Genomic DNA, 13,200 nt, shown 5'->3' with positions numbered 1-13,200 from the left:
CAAAGTGAAAGAGGGCGGTGAGTTTTTGAGGGACCCACATCAAGAGGCTGACGTGGCGTGCCTTTGATTTGAGAAATGGCTTTACAGTTGGACACCGGGAATGTTGGTGTGGGACCCAGCGGCGAGATGCTTTAGGAGTCGTACTCTCGTGATCCACACAACGCCACGCTGGATCGCAGTCACACCTCTGCATCTCTCACCAATCTCAAGACTCAAGACTACTACTGTTGACTGTTGAGTATTCACTCCCCATTTTTGGTTTGTAATTAGGGAAAAATGTACTCCAAATTCCAATTCCATTTTGATGGGTTTCGGAATAAAATTCGCCATCCATCATTAATTATTTGAACTTTATCTTAGCTAATTTTCTCAAGATTCGTGGTGTTTTTATTTTGGACCATTTCGTCCACATCCCAAATCAATTCAAATTTTGATGTATATACTTACCCTACTCATTCACGTATAATTGTATAACTAAAAAAAAATTACAGATATACCAATAGGTACAACTTTTACTATTCTAAACTTGTTTTCTTTATGAATTATGATGTATCTAATACGAGCATCGAGAGTCATAACTGAGGCATTCTTGATCAGAGTTTGTCAGGCTTACATCATTATTGATCAGAGTTTCACTGATGTGGATTAGTATTTTCTTATTTTTTTTCATGGGAATTTGTAATATTTAATAGATGAAGCGAATTAACTTGATGACAGCTGACAAAAGAATTTAAAATAGAAGAATTTGTACATATAAATAAAAGAAAATATAGCAACATGTTGATTAGACGTTTTTGGAACGCAATTAGACTTATCAATTTTAAGCTCCCAATGTGTTAAAAAAGATGGTCACATCTCAACCAATTATTACCACATTTAGGTGTTGCTTAATACCCCAATTTTCACCTCTAATCCATTTAAGCCATCCACCATTTTCAATTAAGCTTTTGTATTATTTTAGTAAGATACAAATTTAGTTAAATAATATTTTTCATAATTAATTACTAGGAATGCTATAAATCTTCCTTTTTTTTTTTTATTATGGAATGAAATTATCCTATCTATTTTCTGAAATCTTTAATAAAAACTCTTTTAAATCAATATGCATAATGTTGTAAATTATAATACGATCGTATTCGTAAAATAAAGATTGGATATTCTAGTTCGAATGATATTATATTTTTTATTTATTTAATATATTCGTATTATGTATATATAAATGATATTATTTTTTATTTAAAAAATTAAATTATTTATATTAGATATTATAAAATTTAAAATAAAAAATTCAATTAGGGTAAAAAGGGGATCCATTTGAATATTCTAAGGCAAGAGATAAATAGGGCAACACCAGAGCAGTACCCATGCCTTACCACGTATGTCTACTCTGTAAAGATGAAAAAGGTCTGATTGAAAGTTTGGACGGTGGGATCGTCCCCACAGGAGGGGCCCACGGTAGGTCGTGCATTATTCGTGTGCTGTGGAACAAGACCAATGCAAACCTGCCACGTCGAGTTGCGTGGCATACCTACACATCATCGATGATCCTACGATGTAGGTGAGCCCACACACCCTCCTCTTTCGATGGCTTAATATCAATATCAGAGTAATATGAATGGCCCAGATTTGGGTAGCGGGTCCTACCACCTTCACTATCGGTTCTGAAAAACTAAGGATGCACACAACACCACTGTTGTGTGTGAGTTTTCAGGGTTTTCCCCATTAATTGCATGTTTCATGCTACTATGCTCCCTCAAGTTGTGAAAATTGACATTTGCCCCCTATCAAACTCAAATAAAGTGTGGTTTCGTTTTTTGATTTTTTATCCATTTATTTCACTACATTTAAGGGAATTAAATCTGGACTGAAAGTTTAGAAACCATTCACACTGTTTTTATAGTTAAGGTTGAATGTTGACGCATTTATAATATGTGTTTGAATTCTTATTATGGTTGTAAGAGCATGTATGATTTAATTGTCTATTCAGTTTCAAAAGGTCAAGTTAATTGATTATTATCGTGGATTTTAAGGCTATTCATTTCACGTTCATTATTTATTTTTCAAACAATGGTTCTAAGACGATTAAAATCAAATAAAAAACGAACTGATGCATGTTGTATATTGATGCGCATCCAAATTGGAAAAATACACAAGAATTTAATACAAATAAGTGGAGGTCTAAATATGCTTAAGTAAGTTGAGAGTTGTGTAGCTTGACCTGTAAGGTAAGAAATCGTAAGAACAATACACAAAAAGTCCTAGTTATAGACTTATAGCCCTTCAATATTTGAATTAGTAATGACGTATTAGAGGAAATATGAAGGTTGTGAGTGTTTGTCAAAATGTACATCTGTGACACTGAAACCTGATATTTTATAGGATTTTAAGTTATACAATTTTACGTGAACAATTAATACATGACGGTCGGGTAGTCATATGCATTCATGCAACTGGGGTTCAAGTTGGGCGATAGCTAGGTCGGTACGGCTCAAATATAAAATATGAAAGTCTTGGTCTGTTTTGTAATTAAGGTATCTCCCACCTCATATATATATATAAAACAAATTAGACAATAATTCAAAACTGCATAATGTTTCTCAATAACTTGAGGGGGCAAAAGAATAGGAAGCATATAGTTCGTAGGGAGAGAAATTTACCCTAAAATTATTATTTAAAATACACCTGACCTGAGTGAACTGATTGAGTTCTCTCTACAATGAAGATAGGTTATTATGAGAATGAGGTGAAAGAACAATTTAGGAAAAAGAAAAGAAAAACTTGGACATATATACTACTGGGTCACCCTGGCGGGCCCATATTTGGGCCTGGGTCATCTTCATGGGCCCCACTAATTTCACTTCGGGTGGTGTGTAAGATATCCTTTTCTTGATAAAGATACCCGGCCCATTCAAGATGAGAAAGAGAAGTAAAAATGAAAAGAAAAGACGAAATAGTCACTTGGCAAGTCTTTGACAAGAAACAGTGCCGTGAAATGTCACTTTTTATTTCTTTTGGGCAATTTTTCTTTTCTTTTTTTTTTTTTTTGTGAAAAAGGTAAGATTGAAATCATAGTTCTTGGTCGGATCAAGGAAAAAGAAATTCCCCTTAAAATGCTAGCGATGCCTCTTATGTGGATTTAAACACACATAAACTATCAGTTATTGAATCACATACAATAACATACAGACAATATTAAATTCTTCACATCCCTGAACTTTTATCATCAATAGGTTTGGTCAAATGGTATGGTCGTAACTTACGTCCACTTACTGCGGTAACCAGCCCTTGTCTCCAGGCTGATCCTGTGACATCATGACAAGGGACATATCGGCTTCCTTAAAATCTTCACTAGACAAAAGCAACTGGGTGCTGAGAGCCGAGGTTTTTGATTTTCCAGCATGATTCTTCAATCACTTTATGGCACAACATTAAAGTTCAAGGTTGCCGCAGCTTCATGAGACATTCCTTTATATCTCTGGTCCACCATTCAAAGGCTGTCTGTCATAAGACGCAGTCTTTCCGAATCTGAACTACAGAGGATCCCAGGTTTTCGCACAAAGTTGATGGGATTTATACAGTGATGAAAAAAAATATATATATATACATATATCCTTGACGAAAATGTCGTTAATCATTTAAGAATACTGAGCAGAATCGAGTGAGGGTTAGCTGTGGACATCAAAGCCCAGCAGAGTGTAACATTCGTTTGATTAAAGTAACACAAACAAAGGAAACATGCAAGAACAAGGTGGTGGTGTTTGTGGACCTCTATGCTGGTACTTGTATTTGATATCCACGCCAACTTCTTTACTTTTGGTAATCAAAGTAGGTGCCAGTAAGCTATTAAAGTGAGAACATGCAACAATGCATTACCGCAGGTGCTAATACACTTTATTTCTCAGCTCACAAGTTTATTCAGTGCTGCTGTTGCTCGCTGCTCAAATTTTGGTAAGGCCCAATCATGTTGAACGATGTCTAGACCGTCTTTCTCCGCACTCAGACTCTGAACCAATAATGCAAGATTTAATGTATCAACACAATCATATATGTGTTAAATCTAAGAGAAAGGAAGGCGAGAGTATGCGGTTGCTTTAGTATTTGTACTTTGCTTCAGATAATTGCGTCTCGTCCACGGTCAGCCAATACCGAAGCGTAAATACTAAACTTTATTATGTAGGCAGATTCATGATAAATAAATGTCTTGCGTTCAAAATACACACAGAAATAAAGACTACAACTGTCACCTGCATGCCAAAAATATATTCATTTAGCACAGCCTTGGGCCATGGTTTTGCAAAATATAGTGGACAATGGACAAGAAGTACGTTTCCTTTTGATGGTTGAACAAGATCTGCTTCATGTCGCACTTTTAAACTAAAATGCGACTTCCAAGGAGAGGCGTACGATTAAAAGGGGGAATAAAGACCGTGGGATCCAGCAGACTGAGGAAATTGGGGGTGATTTAAAAGACCCGAGTAAAGACGACGTCGTTTCAGGCGAATTAGGGCGCAATCGAGGAACGATTGAAATTGGGGATTCGCAGCTGATCACCCTCACTTAATCGGATCACACGTGCGACTCGTGGACGGCTGAGGTTTAAGCGCAGTACTGAAGTTTGCCCTGTTCTTTTGAAGATTTCTGCAAGTTTTCACAGCACCAATAAGAGCTCATTTTCAAGGACAAACAACCTCTTTTTCTGATGAGATTTTATTGTTGTTATCAGCTTTTGTTTCGGTCATTTTGTCTGTATTCATAAGACTTTTGTAACCAGGGAGCTGAAGTTTGTAAGAGGGCATTATGAATGAATTTTTAAGTCTATTCTCTCCTCTCTCTGTATTCATCTTCTTCAGTTTCCCACCCCCCCTTTCTGTGCTTGAGTTTTCTTAAAGTTTCTCGGTTAGACCAGTTCATAACACTTCAAAGTACGTCCTGTTCTTCGGATGTGAAGTATTTGGCTTATAAAATATGCAATTTTCGGCACAAACCCCCATTATTGCTCATTGAGTTGCCAATTTAACCAACTTTAGAAACAAACCTGCACAATTAAAAAGGAGTTTTGGAAGATACCAAACATATTGAATTCCCCTTTTGCACACGCATTACAGGCGTCAAAGAAATTGCAGAATTTTTTTAAAACCATACCCTGGTGGGTCGAACCAAAATCCACCCATTTGCATCATCCGTTGTGCATCATCAGTAGCTGATCATAGCGACAGATGTTTTTGTTAGTTTCCCATCATATTCAAAGTACTCAATCCTACAAAACTTAGACATTTATCCGACCACACAATTTCTTTACAACATGCAAGCACATAAACATATGGACCACTTAGATTAGAATGGAACAGAAGTTCAATAAATACCAACCATTATCTTCTCCAAGTATAAGGCTAAAAGACCTTTTAGTTCAAATAAATTGAGAAAATACCTGCAAAAAAAAAATGGTAAATCATCATATGCATTCACGCATCATTATACTCTAAGATCCTACTCTACAAGAAGTTTCACCAAACTGCTAACGAGTTGGAATAATGAATACCAGGAACGACTGCTGATGTAGCTGACATCAACAGTAGTATAGACATTTTGCAACATTGCCCTAAATCTCTGAGTAAGTGGAAATGGAATTTTTGCTGGAAAACAAGATGTGCAGTTACTCCTGTCAGCTTTAGCAGAATATGGAGTTCAAGGCATGACATTTAGCATAGTCATTGAAATTTTCGGCATGTGAAGTATAAACTGCCTACAAAAAGGGCTCAAATGGAGCAGGAAAGGTAAGGATCAGTGAGTAAGACATAAAAGCATGTAAACATTCAGATGCACCACGACGGAAGAAATAAGAAAATAAGTAGAAGGCAGACCTGCTACAAATCCGAAGAAGAAAAAGTTAACCCATGTGAAAGTAAGTGTGCCCAGTAAAAATGATAAACATATTATGAACCAAATATCTTTCCTCCAATGATATAGACAAAGTCAGCAGCAACTATACCTGTGGTATGATCATTGAAAGATCTTTTTTCATGTCCATAGCCATGTTTGGATCGGAGAACATTTGTGCCTGTGCATTCTGAGCTTGGCCAGCCCTTAGGCACATGCAGCAACCCATTCCCCTGAAAATTCAAATAGAAATGTTACCCTATCAATAAGTAACGCAAACATAAACACTATCCAGTAATTACATCTCCATAATATTCAACTAAATTACTAGCATTTATGCCACTGTTTTTACCTAAGTGTTCCATCACTCTTAACTTCTGATTATAGGTGATTATGTGCATCTTCTTATTCTAAATAATTTATTTCCTTTAAATTTATATCAAGATTCAAAGCAGAAGTTCCAACAATTACATGCAATAAAATTCTACCTTTGCTAAAATGAAAAAAAGTTCAAGAAATAGAAACTCCTACCTCATTGCTGTAATAATACCCACGGGCACGAAACGACTTAGCGGGAAAGAAATTCGCGGCAGCCCTAGATTCCTTGCCCTAATTCAACAACCATGATGCGTTTAAACACCTTATCCTCCACCGAAAACATAAACACGCGGAAGAAATCACCCTTCTTAGACGACTTTGGGGTCTGGAACTTGATCGGAGCGCATGAGCTTGGACATGAAGTAACGGAGGACTCCGATGAGCACCATCACCACTGCTAACGGAATCTACACCCAGTCTCTGATCGCTGTATCCAAAACCAAATCTTCCGCCATTGATTTTTTCTTCAGTTATTGGAAACTTCGGCTCTCAGCTCCGCCACCTTTCTGAACTTCGTAATACGCACGGCCACGGCCATCGCGACGGCTGCGTAGTCTACCTTCTGGCCGTGTTTCCAGTTGGACATAAACTATTGAATCCACCACATCTCAAGGCCCATATAGAGCCTGACAATATATTTTCCACTTATGGTCCAGTCAGTAGCCCACTAAATCAAACGGCCCAATAAGCCTTTGTGTCGTAAAGCCCATTGAAACAGCCCAAGATTAAGTCCGACTATAGAGTAAGACACAACAAGAGCAAAGGTTGAACAGAGGAGCAATGGCGCAGGTTTTAATCCTACGCTCGCCCGTCCCCGGCCTTAACGGAACCCTTTCACGGCGGAGTTCAACTCACTCGACGGAGAGCTGGGTCTCTATTCAACGTTCCGTCAAGTGCAACGGCAAGTTTTCCTGCCTCTTCTCCGATAATCGGAAACAGGTTCTTATCCACTTGCATTTGCTCATACTTCAGTAATTTAAAACGGAACAGTATTTTACTCTGAGGGTTATGGAATTAGGTCATAATAGTTCAATTTAGAAACTTCCATTGGTTCTGGTTGTCTCCTATTAACAGATTCTTACTTGTAGACGCTGAATTTGTCATCAGGTATTAGATATTAGCGTTCAGGTTCCAGGTAAATTCCGTTGCACTGCTAGCGGGATTGTACGTTTTTCTAGTAGTCTCGATGTTTGAGGTTTCGGGTCGGGCTAAGCTCAAGGTTTGGGTTCATAGTAAGCTCTAGCAGAAGCGATTCTTGAATTGTCATAATTACCGGTGTTTCTGTTGTAGCTTTATGTCTGGAACCTGAGGCTCTAAGGAAATGCTGAATGAAGGCCCTTAGACACCAATTCTTTTAAGGAATGAGCAACTGCCTTATTGTTCTGGGAGTGGATAACTTATTCATTTGAGAGGGAATTATGATAAATTAGGCTCAATTATTGATTTCTGATATTGCTAGTGGAGTTCATCTCTTTGAACCTTTTCGTGATGGAGGAATGCCCATACAAGAACTAATAAGGAAAGGATTCGACATACTAGATCAGTTAAAAGAACGCAATGTTTTGGAGAATGGATTGGCTACGAGACGATGTCAATCCTGATTCCTGATAAATTAGGTTTAGGGGACTTAAGAATGCCAGTGAGCATACATTTTAGAATTTTGTTGGGTCTGGACAAGGAAACTAGCTTTAAAATGGCAACTTGCAACAACTCTAAGAGATCAACGGGCCTCCATAATGCTTCATCGTATGTTGAGACTGTGCAAGATCGGTCGGTACCCGCGATTGTCCTCCCTTATGGAGGCTGGCAGTCTCTTAATTCGTGATGGAAACTGTCACTACCTAAATTGCATATTTAGCAAGTTTCACTACAAAAACTTCCTTCTAAACCTAAGCCACTGAAAATTTTGAAAATTCATCTGTTGTTGATATCCTTTTACCATCTACTTGCAGGAACAGGCTCGAAAAGCATTAGAAAGTGCCCTTGGTGAAAAGAAAACGGAGTTCGAGAAATGGGACAAAGAAATCAAAAGGAGAGAGGAAGCAGGAGGGGGAGGAAATTCAGGGGGAGGTGGTTGGTTCAGATGGGGTGGATGGTTTGGTGGATCTGATGGTGATCGGTTCTGGCAGGAAGCACAGCAAGCAAGTCTTGCAATTTTAGGAATTCTTGTTGTGGTAAGCAACTTTTAAAGTATGTCTCGTTAGTATCGTACTGTACAACTTCTTTAGGAATTTTTTCCTAGAAGTCTTTCTATGTCTCTTGTTAGTTGTATACATCGTTCCATTGTCAGTATCTTATGGTCACTTTTGGCGGTATCTTATATACATCGTTCCATTGGCAGTATCTTATAGTCACTAAAGGAGATGTGATGCTCGCTGTCATTATCAATCCTTTGTTGTTTGCTTTGCGAGGAACACGAACTGCATTCTCCTTTCTTACAACAAAAATTCTGAATAGGATATATCCTACTGCTGGAAATATTGATACACCACAAGTGGAAGTTACTGCACCTGTTTCTGTGAAAGACCAAGTGGTGGGAAAATGGGGAAGCAATTGATTCTGTTTCTACGCAACCAGATAGGAATTCCACTCGTGCTCCTTGTTGAAGTAAACATATTGCTGTTACCTTTAGCTTGGAGAGAGCCCTAGTTTAAAATGAGGTCATACGGGGCCTAATGTTGGGTCTTCCAGGTCATACTGATGCCTGGGGTCCTCTCTATCTTTTGAGGTTGGCTGAAATTTTTTTGCTTCATATTAACATGTATGTGTATGACAATTACTAGTATACCAGCAGATCGACAGTTGTTAAAGTGAACCGTCATTTGTACCTGCCAAGGTTGAAGTTTGTGAAAGATTAAAAGGAACTGGCATATGATTGTGTAGTCATTTATGATTATTACAAGTTCTATTTTGATCGGTATGGACTCCTACAACTTACACTACGCAACATGCCGTCATGTTAATTGCATTCCCATACCATTCTTGGTATCTACAGCGACATGAGGCGAATAGGATTGGTCGTGGATTGATTGAGCATTTATGCTTCACAATACATAAACCAGCCCTAGCTCTATCAAACCTTGTATCATATTACAAAAAAGTATTCAATCTTCTTGCAGCAGAATATATGTCCAATAATTCTCTTTGGTTCCAATTCATTGTCCAGGAATTTTTTTTGTTTTGTGCGAGAAAATCAAATGCATAACACATGTCCAGACATTTCTCATTAACACCATAGGAATGTTTGGAGAACCCTATCTTAAGCAAACATTTTCAGCAACATTAATCAATTCATTTTAAAAACATTCATTTGATCCAAACAGTAGACATATAAAACATCGCTTTGCATGAATGGATGGATGGATTTGACAGCAAAATGTCTTGCTACGAAAGTCAGCAAATTCCCATCAAAACAAAAAGATCAATCAGATCACCCCTTTCCCGAGGACACTGACTAATGGCAGAGTCTCAGCAAATCATTTCTCTCTAGAAATAGTAAAAACCAACTTACGTAATCTCCCATAAACTCCCCATTCAGCAATCACTACCTAAATGACGCAACGGTCGGGCAGTGAATCACCTGATCCCAAGTACAACGGCTACATAACAGGGTGCAGTTATTATCAACTACAAGTGGGTTCATGTGAACCACATCCAATCATATCCCTATGAGAAGATGTCAAAGGTCCCATGCATTCTTCTTTTCTTTACACGTAACTGACCTTCATTTAGCTTTCTACCTCTACCTCTCAAACTTTATTTTCCTTTTTCCTAAAAAAAAATAAGAAATAAAAATTAAAAAAAAAAAAAACTGTTTTCCACATTCTTTCCTCATTTACTCACAATCCGGATCACCACAGGACCCATTCCTTATATACTTTTTCCATGAAAAAATCTTTCTCTCTCTGTTCAACTTTTGTATTCTTTAAGGCCTTTTTTCTTCACTGGCTCTGTGATTTCTTACTCACTTGTTTATTTCTCCACTGTAATATTTTCTGTTTTTTCTTGTTTTGTTCTCTCCCAATTCTTGTTTACATTGTGGTGTGGGGGAGAAGCGCCCTGGGGTTTGTGTGGGTTTTGGGATTCTTGTCCTGAACAAGAAGACAACTGAGAATTGTTGGTCGTTGATGTCTTTGGCTGTTGGAGTTGCTTCAAGTTCCAAAGGCATGGGATTTGATGAGAACAAGGCGGAGGGAAGCGAGACGAATAAGGGTAATGAAAGCGGGGGTGACAATGAGGGGAGTATTAGCAGGAAGATGAGTGAGGCTTCTCTTTATACCACTGAGGATGAAGATGATGAGGATACTGAGACCAAGATTCAGTTGGGTCCTCAATGCACTCTGAAGGAGTTATCTGAGAAGGACAAGGTTTGTTTTTTTCTTTCATTTTATTACGAGAAAAAGAAAAAAGCACATGTTTTTTTTCTTTATTTTTTATCTTGTAATTCCGTGTCCTTATGTTGTGAGAATTAGGATGATGAAAGTTTGAGGAGGTGGAAGGAACAACTGCTTGGAAGTGTGGATGTTGAGTCTGTTGGAGGTTATCATTTCCTCTCTCTCTCTCTCTCTCTCTCTCTCTCAATAGAAACAAGAAGCCAAGAATTCTGTGAATCCTCAACTTTTTTCATCTTTGCCTTATGTTGCCTGCTCAATTCTATACTGTAAATCTTAAATTCTGATGGATCTTGATGTGGGGACCAGACCTAAGAAGTTTAAGAATTATTGGTAGTCTGATTCAAAAATCTGGCAACTCAAAATTTGAATTTCATCATCTTGTCCAGCTACAGTTACTGTTCTTAAATACTGCAACTATATTGTTTCAGTTACAAACAGGGAATTGAGCTACATGAATTGCTGTAATTTTCTATGGCTCTTGTGGAGCTAACAGGCTCAATTTTTCTGTGTTTGTGTGTGGTATGTAGAAACTCTTGATCCAGAAGTGAAAATCTTGGACCTTGCAATTGTGTCCCCTGGTCGGGACGACATTCTTCTCCCAATCCCCGATGATGGAAACCCGCAAGGCTCCTGGTTTACATTGAAAGAGGGTAGCCCTTACAGACTTAAGTTTACTTTCAGGGTCAGCAACAACATCGTATCAGGCCTCAAGTACAAGAACACTGTCTGGAAAACCGGCCTCAAAGGTATATATATATACTTCAATTCCCTTGTATTACTAAACATTTCCGTTTCTGATGAAACGTTGTTGTTTTCAGTGGACAGCACCAAGGAGATGATTGGGACCTTCAGTCCTCAGCCAGAGGCTTACACGCATGAGATGCCGGAGGAGACAACCCCGTCTGGCATGTTTGCCAGGGGGTCGTACTCAGCGAAAACACAGGTTCTCCGAACCATTTCTTGTCCTTTTTATGACTTTAGTTCTCTAATTAGACAGGTTGGTCCGTTTGAGTTGTGCTTGTCGTAATGGGATGCGAATGTATTCTTGTGTTACAGTTCCTTGATGATGATAACAAGTGCTACCTGGAGCTGAACTACACGTTCGAGATCAAGAAAGACTGGCAGTCCCAATAAAATGCATTAATTTTATCCTTTGTCCAAGAATGCTCCCCGTTTCAATTTTTCAGTGTTTTTCTTTTCCATTGTTGTCATGTGATTTGAGGAGATGATGGTAGAAGCAGGAAGGAAAGAAGCAAGAATGTCTGGCCTAGGATTGGATTCTGAGATGGCAAAAAGGGTCAAGTGTAAGAGGAGGTTCGAAATCGTTGATTTTGATGCAATAAAGTTGTGTTTCATCTGTTCTCCAAACATCTGATCTACACGAGTGTTGGGTGATGGTAATAATGGGCAAATTACAAGTGCCCCTCCTGTGTTAGGCATAATAGACAAAAAAAGAAACCACTTGTGTTAAATAAAAGTTCAATTTAAAACCTTACTTTTTCCGAAATTGTGTTTTTTATTTTTATATTATTTTACTCAAAACTCTTTATCTTCTTTCCTCGCCCCAGCCCACTGGCCGTCAGCAACTCTGTCCCCCTCAAGCTTGTCGCAAGTGCCCCCTTCCATCATCAGTCGAGCCAAGCTGACCGTCCCCCTCCCTCTTTCCTTCTCAGCCGCTACACCGTCTCCCTCCCCCTTACCTTTCCTTCTCAAAATTTTTTTAGAAAAAATTGTAATTAAGTATAAAATAGAAAATTTGATCGGAACTAATAATTTTTAAATTTTTTTTTATTAATTTTAAATATGCATGAATAGAATATCATCAATAAGAGAAATTGAAAGAGATTATCATTTCCAAAAAATAAGTATGACTGAAGCTATTTTAATTTATATACAGTGTACCAATAAAATAGTTGCTCCATTCCATCCTAGCTACTTAATAAAATGTATAAATACAACAATGAGACAGTGTTCAATTGAGGATATTACATTTGCAAACATTAAAATAGGAATAATATTGGGCTACCTTCCCTCCTGAACGTATTACATGGGCTCGAACTCATTCGACCCAGATTGGGCGTGTTGACATGTTAATATGACTCCGAATGGGCTGGACTATGATTGCTTTAGGCTCAGTGGTCCAATGGAATGTGGCATCCAGGCCACTCAAAAAGGCCCAAATTTGCTGATATCTTTTTAATTATAAACAAAATAAAGTTGTACATTGCAGGATCATTTTGTCATCGGTTGTGAAGTAAACTGAGACGTGCGGAATTGGCAAAGGGAATGTATTGGTTGAAGATGATTATACATAAATGTCATGGATCGCACGTCGTAAGGACCATAAATTCACCGTATGCACAGGGTATGGCATAGCTTTTATGGTAGGCAAAATCGAGGACATGACATTTATGTTGGTTGAGCAGACATAAATGTTGAGCAATCCAAGAGACATTGAATTCCCATGTCAAACACCAAGAAACCATATACTAAAACAATAGTGTGTTGTTGGAATTAGGTGATGCATAAAGAAAGTTTCCGTGTCCTACTT

The 13,200-nt window shown here is 38.1% G+C and overlaps 2 protein-coding genes across 2 annotated transcripts; both read left to right on the top strand.

The window, feature by feature from the left end:
- Window positions 7,007-9,175, top strand: LOC105168024. The gene is made up of 3 exons (XM_011087930.2): window positions 7,007-7,194; window positions 8,208-8,429; window positions 8,597-9,175. The coding sequence occupies exons 1-3, from the start codon at window positions 7,036-7,038 to the stop codon at window positions 8,810-8,812; spliced, it is 597 nt and encodes a 198-aa protein (XP_011086232.1). The 5' UTR covers window positions 7,007-7,035; the 3' UTR covers window positions 8,813-9,175.
- LOC105168023 (rho GDP-dissociation inhibitor 1) lies at window positions 10,136-12,012 on the top strand. Its single transcript, XM_011087929.2, has 5 exons — window positions 10,136-10,622; window positions 10,728-10,794; window positions 11,177-11,395; window positions 11,468-11,592; window positions 11,706-12,012. Exons 1-5 carry the CDS (start codon window positions 10,383-10,385, stop codon window positions 11,781-11,783), a joined length of 729 nt encoding a protein of 242 aa, XP_011086231.1. The 5' UTR covers window positions 10,136-10,382; the 3' UTR covers window positions 11,784-12,012.

Source organism: Sesamum indicum, linkage group LG8, assembly GCF_000512975.1.
Source record: "Sesamum indicum cultivar Zhongzhi No. 13 linkage group LG8, S_indicum_v1.0, whole genome shotgun sequence".
NCBI lineage: Eukaryota > Viridiplantae > Streptophyta > Magnoliopsida > Lamiales > Pedaliaceae > Sesamum > Sesamum indicum.
This window is presented reverse-complemented; position numbering and strand designations above follow the sequence as displayed.